Source organism: Salvia miltiorrhiza, chromosome 6 (genome assembly GCF_028751815.1).
Source record: "Salvia miltiorrhiza cultivar Shanhuang (shh) chromosome 6, IMPLAD_Smil_shh, whole genome shotgun sequence".
Lineage (NCBI taxonomy): Eukaryota > Viridiplantae > Streptophyta > Magnoliopsida > Lamiales > Lamiaceae > Salvia > Salvia miltiorrhiza.
This window is the reverse complement of record NC_080392.1, coordinates 13,911,459-13,924,650: the sequence shown is the minus strand read 5'-3', so window position 1 is coordinate 13,924,650 and position 13,192 is coordinate 13,911,459. Positions and strand designations below refer to the sequence as shown.

The window sequence follows — 13,192 nt, the reverse complement described above, 5'->3', positions numbered from 1 at the left end:
AGGTTAAAAAATTTGGAAATTTTGGATTATTATTTTTTACGGATTTCGAATCTTGTATATTGAATATTAATTAATTATTTAAACTTTAAAAAATATAGTGTATTTATTTCAGTTATTTGGTTTTAACCAAAACCGAACCAAAATGTTTTGGTTTGGTTTTGTTTGGTATTAAGAATGTTTGCTTCGGATTTGGATATTAATTATATAGTTCGGTTTTAATTTGATTTTTATTATTCGGTTCGGTTCGGTTCGGTGACCGAATAATTGAATGCTCACCCCTACCTAGCAGCCCTAAACTTGCGAATTTTTGAGATAAACTTGGAGTTAACCATTGCATATTTGTGGATAAACATGGATCCGATTTTGCAGATTGAGGAGAGTTATTTTGTTCCAAATTATCAGATAGACTTCAACTAGTTCAGAGAGTCGCCTATTCAAAGCATGCTTCCTGCTAGGGTTTGCCTATATATGTACGATGAAGAGGACTCAAGCTACTGGCCATTTTTCTTGTTACTCTACTGCATATTGAGAGTATTTTCATGGGCTTTGTTCATAGCATACAGTACGTGTGAGTGTGTTATTATATTTTGCTTATTTCTTCTTGTAGTATTGGGCGTTGGTTGGATTATTCTTTTGTTCCCTTACACCAACATGTTGGTGTAAGTTTGTTTATATTGTTGGGTTTAGGTGGTGAATGTGTAACATTCACACTTAGATGGTGAGTCGTTGTCTTGCTCTCAATTATTCATCTTAGTGGAGGTTTGGGAAGATATAGAGACTTGGGAGAACGAGTCTTCACGGGTAAGTCCTTTGTATATCTTATCATCACTAGTGGATAATTTACCCTGGGAGAGGCTTCCCAGACGTAGGTGTTTTATCACCGAACTGAGTAACCAATTTTGGTATTCTTGTTCTTTATATATGTTTTATGCACAATTACAACATCAGTATCTCTGCGTGTTCTAACTTCTGGGTGTGCTGCATCAATATCTCTGCGTGTTCTAACTTCTGAATGTGCGAGATTTAATGTGTTTGGATAGGTGAAAATTTTAATAAGGATTTTAATTGTAAAATTAATAGTGAGGTTATGTACAAAAATAGAAAATATAAATTGGATCCAAAATTTTGAAATTTAGCAAAAAACAAAAAATACAATTAGTAGTCCATTATTAATTTTCACTATATATAATAGCTACTACAAATTTAATCTTTTTGATTTTTTCACTTAACCCGTGATTTTTATCCCTTAAACTTACTTCGAGAGATTTTTTACTGTTCATTATATTAAGCCGTTCGATTTCTCTATTTCTTTATTTTTCATCTTATTTGATTCTCTATTATAAATTTATAACAATACATGTGCTTTTTTCTCGTGAGAATAAGCCTGAACTACTACTACTATATAATAACGATCAACATTAGTCACATTACAAGTACGCAGTCAAAAAACCGAACTAGCTTGTAATATTGTTGGAAGTAAATATAAGACCAATACTATCGTCTTTTGGAATAAAACATCGATCTCAACTATATAACGGAATTGAAAATTGAAACAACAAAAGAAAAACTAGAAAGCATAAAACATGAAATTCAAACTCTATAACATTGAGCTAATTTGACAAACTAATGCTTTGATAATAATCAAGATAATTCATAGATGTTGTTCTAGAACTTTCCTTGGAGTTGTTCCACAATGCTCTCATCAACCTGAAAAGATTTAGCAAGAACATCACTAGAGATATCTGGTTTTGACCCAAAAATAGCATTTGTGGCAGTTATAACACCAGGATTTTGGCTGCTCAATCCAGAGATAGAAACTGCATATCCATTCCCAACATTGCGCTGATAATGCAGCAGCCCAACTGGGAAAACAAACACATCACCCTTGTGGAGGGTCTTCATGATCTGCCTATTCTCCGGGTTCGACCCCACGAACCCAACCTCGAGGGAGCCCTCGAGTACCGTGAGGATCTCGGAGGCTCTGGGGTGAAAGTGGGGGGCGATGACCCCATTGGGGGCGTAGTCGATCCGGGCCAACGCAATACCTAGAGTGTTGAGCCCGGGCAGCTGGGCCACTGTCACTGGGGTGACCGTGGCGCCAAAGGGGTTCTTCGTGTCGGCTGGCATGTGGAGCCCACTGAAGGAGAAGTCGCTGGCTTGGACTGATGCAGGGCTCTTGCAGACCAGCCCATTCACTCTTGCTGAACAAACACACATAAATCATCATCATCATCATATATATATATGTTCCTTTTTCAAGAAATCAATTAATAAAGTTATTTTATTTCGATTAATCATAAATATAAGTTCCTAATTTTTACCGTTTTTTAGAAAATGTATACTTTCTCAAAAAAAAAATTCTGCTATACAAAATCCGATGACGGGGAGTCACCTTGCTCGATCCTTAGGTAGATTTTTTTGTTCCACATCATTCAATATAACAACGTCGTTTCACTTGAGAATACGGCGAAGTGATTGATTATTTTACTGCATGCCAAATTTTGCACAGCTAGCATGATATTTTATGGAAAACGTTGAAAGTTGAGGGTTTTTAAATAGAAAATGAAAATTGGATTTTTTTTTTTTTAAACAATAAAAATTGGGGACAAGAAACATGATTAACCCTTTTAATATATACCTGAGTTTAAGGCATCTGCAACACAGAAATCTTGTAATGGGCTAGGCTCAAATGCAAATGCAATGCAGCAGAAACTGAGAGCCAATGTGCTCAATAACAGAGATTGTTTCGCCATGGCAAAAGCTAGCTTGAATTAATTTAGCTAGCTGTATTTTTGTAAGAGTAGAAGTTGCTAAGAATTTGAGAGATCGATGCCGTTGATGATGAGTTTACATATCTATTTATAGAAGGATTTCATGCTGCATGTCTTAAAACTGTAGGAATCTTTGAAACAGTCGTGGCCCAAGCTAGAAGAAGCTCTTGATCATTTCTATTCTATCCAAACCATGTAAGAACAAATTAAGCGTTGCATAAACCAAATATGAACTGGTCATACATATATATAAATATCCTTAATTAATTTGTGTTGTTTTCTGTTGGAATGTTTAAAATACGAGACAAAAATATAGTATTTCTTTTTTCCTGCCGGATGAGATGATAGTTAGCTGACTGAGTCGAAAAAAATTTCTTAATTTGTAATGAAATTAGGATGATTGAATGTTTGTTTCAGTTCATGTCTCTATCTATATTAAAGCAGAAAATTAACATGAAAAGTTACATAGTCTTTTGCGTCTCAATCAGACATCTAATTAATGACCAAATGGCAAACAAAACAAGTCCTAATCTTGCAAATTTGATATTAAAAAATAAAAAATAAAAAAATCGCGGTGCAGGGACGGCCTAAACAGATAGTGTTGAGCAGAAAATTACAGATATATATATCTGCAAGAAAGAAGATATGTTGTATGTGAAAAGCCTTTATAAAAAATATCAAGTTTGAGAGAGAAACATAAATCAACTCAATCCAAAACAACCAATACTTTTCTTGTTGATTAGCTCAAATTATCAAAGTTTGGAGCCAAGATTTCTCCGTTATAGACTCCACAATTAAACTCAGGAATACTGAATCATATTTAGGAGAAAACTAACTAATTAATTTTCCATATAGGATAAAAGAGTTTCAAGAAATTCTATGTTCACAGAGATCGGGTGACGTGTTCGTGTTCCTAGTTGCCAATGAATAGTTTAGTTTAGGCAGCAACACAAAAAAATGGGATCAACTACCTAGTCTATTTTATTTCCAGACGAATATCTGATTTGCAGAGTGTTAGGTAATACATGAAAGGAAAAACCTTAAGGTTGCGTTATCTTTTATTGATAAATTTATGGGGTTATTGCCATAAAATACATCAAGTTTGTCAATTTTCTAGTTTATATCATCACTTTTTTTTTTTGGCCAAAAAATACATGAATTTATAATTTATTCTCAATTATCCCATCATTTACAATTTTGCTCAAATTAATTTGAGGTGGCAGCCGGATTACTAACGTGGCTGCCGGAATTGCCAACGTGGCTGCCGGAATTGCCAAATCACACGTACACACCTCTCTTTCTCTCTCTCTCACACACACACGTACACATCTCTCTCTCTCTCTCTCACACAAACACAAACACACACACACACACGCCTCCTTCACCAGCAGAGCCGCCGTCGCCTTCCCCCCCGCCAGAAGAGCCTCCTCTCCGCCGCCCTCCCCTACCAGCAGACCCTCCCCCCTTCGCCGCCTTCCTCCGTCACCGCAGCAGCAGCACCCGTCGCGGTCCTCGTTCAGCTGCGACCGCCCCGCCAACAAAGCCCCCCTCCGCCGCAGACCCAACAGAGCCACCGCCCTTGCCACCGCAGCAGCAGCACCCGTCGTGGTCCTCGTTCAGTTGCGACCACCCCTCATCCGCCGCCGCTGTCGCGCCTATCAAATCCCTCTTCTCCTCTGCCCCCAAAGCCAGCAGCTTCCCCCTCCACCGCCACTCCCAAAACCCTCGAAATCTGCCACATTTATCCTCGAGCTTCGTCCCACAAAATCATTATCCGCTTCCAAAAACAAAGCTCTGCTATCGTTTGAGGAAATTGAATCCTGCGCCGATTTTGGGGAACTCGAAAATGAGGAGGATTGTAGGGAATCCGCAAAATCACTATCCACAAAATCACCAATTGTAGAGGATTGGAGGGGGAAGTGGTTGCAGCGGGGTTGGGGGAAGGGGCTCCGCCGGGCTGGTGGTGGTGGCGTGGATGGGGAAGAGGAACAGTCTGTTGGCTGGGGTTGGGGGAGGGAAGAAGGGGACGGTCGGGTAGGTTGGAGGGGAGAGAGAGAGAGAGAGAAAGAGAGAGAGAGAGAGAGAGAGAGAGAGAGAGAGAGAGAGGGAGAGAGGTGTGTACGTGTGTGTGTGTGTGTGTGTGAGAGAGAGAGAGAGAGATAGAAGAGAGAGAGAGGTGTGTATGTGTGATTTGGCAATTCCGGCAGCCACGTTGGCAATTCCGGCAACCACGTTAGCAATCCGGCTGCCACCTCAAATTAATTTGGGCAAAATTGTAAATGATGGGACAATTGAGAATAAATTATAAATTCATGTATTTTTTGGCAAAAAAAAGTGATGTTATAAATCAGAAAATTGACAAACTTGATGTATTTTATGGCAATAACCCCTAAATTTATCATGAGAAAATGAAAGATAGTAAGAATTTTTTTTTTAAATTCTTTCTTTCTTTTCCCTCATTTTTTATAAAATAGAATTTTACTCTTTCTCATCCCTCATTTTTCACTTCATATTATCCCTTTATTTTTTGTGTGATAATATTATCCTTCTTTGAAGTGAAAATGAGGGGTGGAATGGTAGAATATTCTTTTGTAAAAAATGAGAGGAAAAAAAAAGGAATTAAAGGAATTTTTTTTATTATCCCTCATTTTATCATGATAAATTTATCAACTAAAGAGAACACATTCTAAAAAAAACTTGAGATGTTACATCATGAATTAAAAAGAAATACATGGAATGGTTTACATAGTGTTTATTATAATAATTACTTAAAAGACCTTACAAGTATACTTGGTATATTATTTTAAGATTGTACATACTTGTTGCTTGAAATTAAATTTGTCACAACCAAACTTAACTAAGAATAGATAAATCGGAAAATCATGATCAGGGAAAAGGGCTATAATCATTGATAAGAAGCTGAATTAAAAACAATACATTAACAAAAGAAACTTGTACCATAACCGACAATCGGTTACACAGATTCAATTAAAATATATACAGATCATCTTATTTGCAAATCCAACCTAAGATAACATAATTTAAATCTGACATAAGATCACTGAGTGTACCCAATAGTTTTAAAAAACGATATATGAATGAAGACATGTATCACCAAAAATTATCTATTAAATTCGATAAAAGCTCCACTCAGCACTTCATCGCTATTGGCCGGAGCAACTGCTAGTGACTGATCACTTCCGCCTCTTCAAGCAAGCGAATGGAGACCTCAAAACCTCCAAGCCGACAAAGATTATTGTCATTTCAAAACCTCCATCAGTTGAGACTGATCCAATAGTGTCTCCAACTGAACCCTCCAGAAACGTCCCAAGTCGAAATCCTTCCGAAAAATCCTTCCACCTCCACTCGAAATCCTTCCGAAAAACCTTCAGTCACCACCAGAAATGTCCCACGTCGCCAACGCTCCACTCCCAAAAAGACCAAATCCAAACCCAAATCCAAAGGAAAAAAAGTTCAACATTCCTCTCCAGTGCGGCAGTGCCAACTCACTATGGCACTGAAGAACAACAAAACGCTGTAGCAGCCATGAGACTTGAAGCCAATAGGCATGCTACCCAACATCTAAATCAACTACTTCCAAACTTTGACACCACCCTAGAAGCCTATCAGAATCTTCATAGTCTTCTTACCTTCACCTTCCTGAAAACAGTCTCGTGTTCTCAGATCAACGAACTCCTTATCGTTGAAACTGATGACACTTTTGCCTATAAGGAGGCAAGGCTATATAGTATCTTCGACATTCCCCTACTGTGGAAAGTCATATATGGGTTTGATAAATTTGCCCTTGACTATCTTGAGTCGCAAGGCTTCACAAGAGGTCCCTTGAACACTAACACTGATGCAGGGACTTCCACCTCCAAAGCTGCTGAAGAGACCACTGAAGTTGCCCTTCAAGAAACTACTGGTTCTGAAGCTCCAGATCAACAAGCTCCACCGATGACTGAACCCATCAGTTATCCAACTGAAGAAGAGCCACAACTGATGGATACTGATCAAGCTGGAGTCTCAACTAATCCTCATGTACTGGAGAAGATGCCACTTGATGTTCCGTCCACGCCAGAGGGTCTAGTTGAGGACATAACTGATGACCCAATGCAGTCGCCTACATCTCAAGAATCCAACGTTGCTGCTGCACAACAAGAGGAAGTCATCTTCACTTTCAGACTTCCAAATATTCCTGTTATCTCTTCTGATGATGAGCAGGTCATCCCAGCTAGTCAAGCATCCCCCGAGCCTACTAAAGATGTCACTGCTGATATGGCTTCTGATCCTACTCCTGAGAAGCCAACTGATGCTTCAACTGAACCATCAGTCCAACCAACTGAAGCTGCTCTTTCATCTTCAACTCCAGGAGCTTCTTCATCGCGCAAGAAATCTAGGGCACCCGGAGCTGCCCGTGGAACATATTGAAATCATAAGAAAACCCTATCTGATCTATGACTCTGATGACGAGACAGATGGTCGCATAACAATTTGGAAACAGAAAGCCCCATGAAGAGTCATCTTCGAGCTTCCTGAAGGAACTGACAATCCAACTAAAGTGCTGTTACTTGTGATCTCCGACCAGATTGAGACGATGAAGCATGAGATAGAGTGCAGGGATATCTACGCTGCCAAGTTTTTGAGAAAGCTCAACGAAGTAGAGTCCACCCTGACTGATGATATGGTTGAACACTCTGTTCAGCTAGGCATTCTACACGAGGGACTTCGCCGTCTTCAGAGCTTACACTTTGAACATGCTAACCAAGTTCTATCTCTCACCCTCGTCGTTCCCAAAATTTAAAGTGACATCAAGACTCTTCAAGGAGAGATGCAGCTTGCTGAACTTAAGTCCAAGGAACGGGTTCTTGATGCTCATTTTCAGCTCGACAAGCTTCGCGCCGAATTCATGCAGCAGTTCATTACTGAAGTCAGCACGAAACTTCTGATTGCAGAAGAGCTTCGACCAGTCAATGTCAGAATTGCTCAACTTGAGGCCGAGCTCCGTGCAGTTCGTGATTCAACCAACAATGCTCTTATCCAGAAGATGTTCAGTGACATCCAGGACCTTCACGAGAAAATTGGCTCTCTCCCCGGTGATGATGCCAAAAAGGGGAAAGAGTACTGGGGTCCTGAACCATCCACTGAAGCTACAAAAGAATTGCTTGCTGCTCCATCTCTCTCAAGAGAATACGAGAAGCGACCCAGAACTGAAGATGAGTCAAGAGAACATGAGCCAAGAGCCAAGAAAGCACTGAATCTTGGTGAATCAGCTCCTCCCCTTCCTCCTCCCACTTTCAGGCTGAAAGAGAAACAAATGATGAAGCACTACATTCAAGAAGGTCTTCTTGCATCCCATCTGGAGAAATGTGATCGGATTGATAAGTGGGTACCTAAAGACATGAATGCTTGGTGGGAAAGAATAAAGAAAATCTATACCAAATGGATAGTCTTTGCTGATCTAAAGCAGGATCCTGAATTTCAAAGACATGCTTGGAGATATTTCCTCTCCAACTGGTATGAAAAAGGATTGATCCAGAGGCTGCTAGAAGCACAACAAAAAGCAAGGATGTAAATGATTCCCTACCCTCTGAAGAAATTCGTGAGCCCTCCAAAGGTCAAGAATAATGTCAACCGAGAAGTTATCAAGAGGGAAGCAAATGCTCTGTGCAGGATCTGGGGAGTTACTGAGAGCAGTCACCCTCAAGATTTAAAAGACATCAAGAGGACCATTTTTGGTTTGTATCAGCAATAGCCTTAGAATGTTCTTTCCTTGTACTTTTCTTTTCTTCTCTGGCTTTGTTTTGATCTATACCAAAAACTGATATCTCATCAGTTATTTTGAAATGAGAATGTTACTCATTTTGATGTCAACCTGAAGACAATATCTTTTTGTCCAGGCTCTGATTACTTATTTCAGTTATGACTTCGTCCTGTTCTGTTTCTGTTTTGTCTTTTCTCTGTGTGCAAGTTTTAGGTTATCCTGTTAAGGGAGAATAGTATTCACCTAGTTTAGTATCTTGCTCTTTTATTTTCAGTCGCTTCTTGTCTTAGAATTGGTTGTATGGTTTTGGCATCATCAAAAAGGGGGAAATTATTTGGAACTTAATGAAATATCCTAGCCCTAGCGACGCGAATCCGTTCACCCACGCATCGTAGTTCGCCTCCATCGCCGAGAACACCTGCTCGAACCCCCCGTGGTAATTGTGGTCGTTTAGGTAATTCCGGCGAGTTTCCGACGACTTTGGCAAAATAAAAAATAAAAAATAAAAAATTCTTAATTAATGGTGTTAAACAGCCGTTAGGGTAGAGGGCCCGATTGTTAAAAATTAGACACTTTGAGGGTTTAGTTGGCCCAACTTCTACTATAGGGAGCCAAACGTGATAAGGGCCACTATGATAGGAGCTTATTTGATACTTAACCCGACTTAAAATTATTGGCCAATTACACATGCACACACATGTACTAATTTCTTTTGGTTGAACGTAAGGATGAAAATGAATAAAATAATTTTGGTTCGATTCGGTATTCGATTCGAAATTTTGATATTCGAATACAAAAATTTATGATTTGAATACGAATACAAATACTTTTTTTTATTCGATTAGTTATCAAATACGATTCGAGAATTACAATATTCGATTCGGTATTCGAAAATATATAGGGAGAGGTTCAAGAAAGAACCACCAAATAAAATAAGAACGGATAACCATTTTAAGCCATTCGATTATCAAGATTTACGGTGGATGCATCATCTTGTTGGATGAATGCAGATCTGGGTTCGAATCCTGAAGGGAGTAATTTTTTTTATTTTTTTGAGTGCTTAATTTTACCAGCGGATGCATTAGATTTGATGGTTCTCACGTTCTCACAAATAATGTAGTTCTCTCTGGAACCACACCCTATGTATATGTATATATATATATATATATATATATATATATATATATATAGGGGAGGGCTAAAATAAAAACACTTCTTAAAATATAAAATATAAACAATTTTCAGCCCTTAGATCATCAAGATCTACGGTTGATTCGTAACCTTGTTGGATGAATTCGTGGTCCTGGGTTCGAATCTCAAAGGTAATAAAAATTTATTTTTCACAATTCGTAATCATGTTGGATAAAATTCGTACATTAAAAAACGTTTATATTTATATTTTAAGAAGTGTTTTCACTGTAGCCCTCCCCTATATATATATATATATATATATATATATATATATATATATAAGGGGTAATTGCACCTAAATACATTACCTTTCCTCATTTTCTGGTATTGCACATCACCTTTGAAATCCACCTCAGAATATATCACCTTTCCTTTTTTTGTTTTTCTTCTGAAATTGCACATGGTCATCCAACTACCAAACATGAAAATGATGTGAAAACCGGAAATGCCACGTATACACGCCGGAAAATTATTTTAATTGACGTGGCAGCCATGTAGGCAAAACTACGTAGTTTTGAGTTCTATTTTTTTTTTAATTTTCGAAAATACAAAAAATATCAATAATTCTAAAATCTGAAATTAAACTAATGCCCTAATTTTCGCACCATACTTCTTCTCAAATGAACAAAGCTTTCGCACCATAATAATAATAATAATAATAATAATTGACATCAAATTACTACTAAAGCTCAAGTGATATAAACTGTAATTAACTCCAAATTGAAAAGATGTAACAATTCAAAAAAATTATATTTAGAGAGATGAAAGAAAAACTAAAAGACGAAATGTGAAAACTGATTACAAAACAAAGATGAAAGAATGATTCTGACACAAATCAACGACGCAAATGCTTGAGCGCCTTAGCCAAAGTAGCTCTAAATCTCCGTACATCAATGGTGACATTCTGATTATTCAAGTAGACATCTCTTAGCTTACTCCATCCCTGCCTGTGTATCGACATCGAATCTCTGAGCACGGGATGATCTATCGGATAGCATTGGATGAGAGAGCTCTCCTTCATCTCAATCTTGTAATCCAGATATGTTATCTTCATCCCCACCGACGGATTCTCGAAATCTAGCTTCGCGAATGTCAATGGCGCCCAACGACACTATCTGGATGAGCACCGCTTTGTTCATTTGAGAAGAAGTATGGTGCGAAAATTAGGGCACTAGCTTAATTTCAGATTTTAGAATTATTGATATTTTTTGTATTTTTGAAAATAAAAATAAATAAAAAAAATAGAACTCAAAACTACGTATTTTTCAGCGTGTATACATGGCGTTTCCGGCTTTCACGTCATTTTCATGTTTGGTGGTTGACTGACCATGTGCAATTTCAGAAAAAAAAAAAAAAAAAAGGTGATGTATTCTGAGGCGGATTTCAAAGGTGATGCGCAATACCAGAAAATGAGGAAAGGTAATGTATTTAGGGGCAATTACCCCTATATATAAGGTCAGCTTCAATGGAGACCACTTCCCTATATAGAGAATATAGACCAAATCTGAGTCATTGATCTCACCAAAATCGATGAATCAGATTAATCCGAATTCTTCAAGTTTTGGAAATCCCGTAAAAATTCATCATTTTCCAATTCTGGGAACCAACGAACATTATTATGAACTTACGAACATACTAATGTTCGTCGATGTGTTCGTATAAAAAACAAATGAATATACTAATGTTCGTCGATATGTTCGTATAAAAACAAATGAACATACAAATAAACATACTTATGTTCGTAAGTTCATAATAATGTTCGTTGGTTCCCAGAATTGAAAAATGAGAAATTTACGGGATTTCCTAAACTTGAAGAATTCAGATGAATCTAATTCATTGATTTTGGTGAGATCAATGGCTCTGATTTGGTCTTCATTCTCTATATAGGGGTTGGTCTCAATTGAACTCTTCCCTATATATATATAAGTTATACTGAGAATGCTATCTTTCATCAGAAATGTGAATGATTGCATAAGCCATTATATAGTGTTGCATAAGCTACAGTATAATATTGTACAAAATTTTTACCTGGGTTCGAATCCTGAAGGGAGCGAAAATTTTATCTAATTAATTGAATTTCGTTATGTAGTCATTACAAGCAGCTTATGCAACATATATATTTGCTTATGTAATCATTCTCCATTCTCACCACATTTGTCCATTCTCATTTGATCACACACACACACACACACACACACACACACACACACACACACACACACACACATATATATATATATATATATATATATATATATATATATATATGATCAAATGAGAGAGAGAGAGAGAGAGAAATGTTATGCTACATACCTTACGTGAGCACCTTATATGAGCACCACTCACGTTTAACCCACGTTAGCGTTGTCTTTTTTATTTTAAGCATTTATTTTTATTCTAATACATCATATATTGTTATTGAGATCTTTAATTTTATAAATCGCATACAAATCAAGGTTCGATTTGTTCATATTCCCTTTAACTTTAAATTATTAATAAAAAGAACAAATCGAACTTTGATTTTTATGCGATTTATAAAATTAATGATCTTCATAACAATATATGATGTATTAGAATAAAAATAAACACCTAAAATAAAAAAAGACAATGCTAATGAGGGTTAAATGTGAATGGTACTCATATAAAGTGCCCACATAAGGTATGTAGCATAACATTTCTCTCTCTCTCTCTCTCTCCCTATATATATATATATATATATATATATATAGGGTTAGTATCTATTGAGAAAAGCTATAAGATTAAGAATTAAGAAACAATCCTAGCCTTTGATCTACTATAATCCCGCGGCTCTGAAAATTCCAGAAATTGGGTAATTCTAATTCAACGAATTCAAAATAGCAATATTTTACATTAAATAAGGGTAGTAATGTAACTTTTATTTGACCAAATCAATGCACATCCAATTCATCCTTATTTTTCGACATTCCATTAGCAACTTGTTCAACAAAATTGATTACGCTACCACCATAATTCGAGACAGCAGATTTGGAATACACGAAAGTGACAGATTTTGTAGAACGAGATCGTTGTTGGGAACTTTTTGGTGGCGATTTCTCCAACGATGGTGGAATCTTCGCCGCCCGATGAGGAGATTGAATCTGAGAAGAGTAAGGAGAAATTCGAGTGGTACACGGTGTGGATAGTGTGCGATCTGGTTAAAGTAGGTATGGCGGTGAAAATTGTTTCAAATTTTAGTTGAATGTTTAATCGAATTGTGCCAAATGATTTGTTCTCTTTTTCATCTTTTTGTTCTGGAATCTGTCATGTTCCTTCATCTTATTAGAGTTTCTAATTGTTTGCGCCAAGCGCTAATATGTGGAGGAATGATCACTTGGTTTTTGAGTTAGCAATTTCTAAATTGTTAATTAAAGTATTAATTTGGTTTAGAAATGTGGTGCACATTATGCTATTTAGATTTTTCCTATACGTTGTGTTAATTGTTCGG

The 13,192-nt window shown here is 37.2% G+C and overlaps 1 protein-coding gene across 1 annotated transcript; it reads right to left on the bottom strand.

Moving 5' to 3' along the window:
• Positions 1-1,456: 1,456 nt before the first annotated feature.
• Positions 1,457-2,832, bottom strand: LOC130988802 (putative germin-like protein 2-1). The gene is made up of 2 exons (XM_057912765.1): positions 2,639-2,832; positions 1,457-2,201 (listed from the first exon to the last, which is right to left on the bottom strand). The coding sequence occupies exons 1-2, from the start codon at positions 2,751-2,753 to the stop codon at positions 1,666-1,668; spliced, it is 651 nt and encodes a 216-aa protein (XP_057768748.1). The 5' UTR covers positions 2,754-2,832; the 3' UTR covers positions 1,457-1,665.
• Positions 2,833-13,192: the final 10,360 nt, after the last annotated feature.

Bases quoted from the DNA above. Each gene is read 5' to 3' on its own strand.
- LOC130988802 (XM_057912765.1), bottom strand. From the start codon at position 2,753: ATGGCGAAACAATCTCTGTTATTGAGCACATTGGCTCTCAGTTTCTGC. The intron at 2,202-2,638 runs GTATATATTAAA...GTGTTTGTTCAG, and splicing joins TGCAGATGCCTTAAACTCAG to CAAGAGTGAATGGGCTGGTC.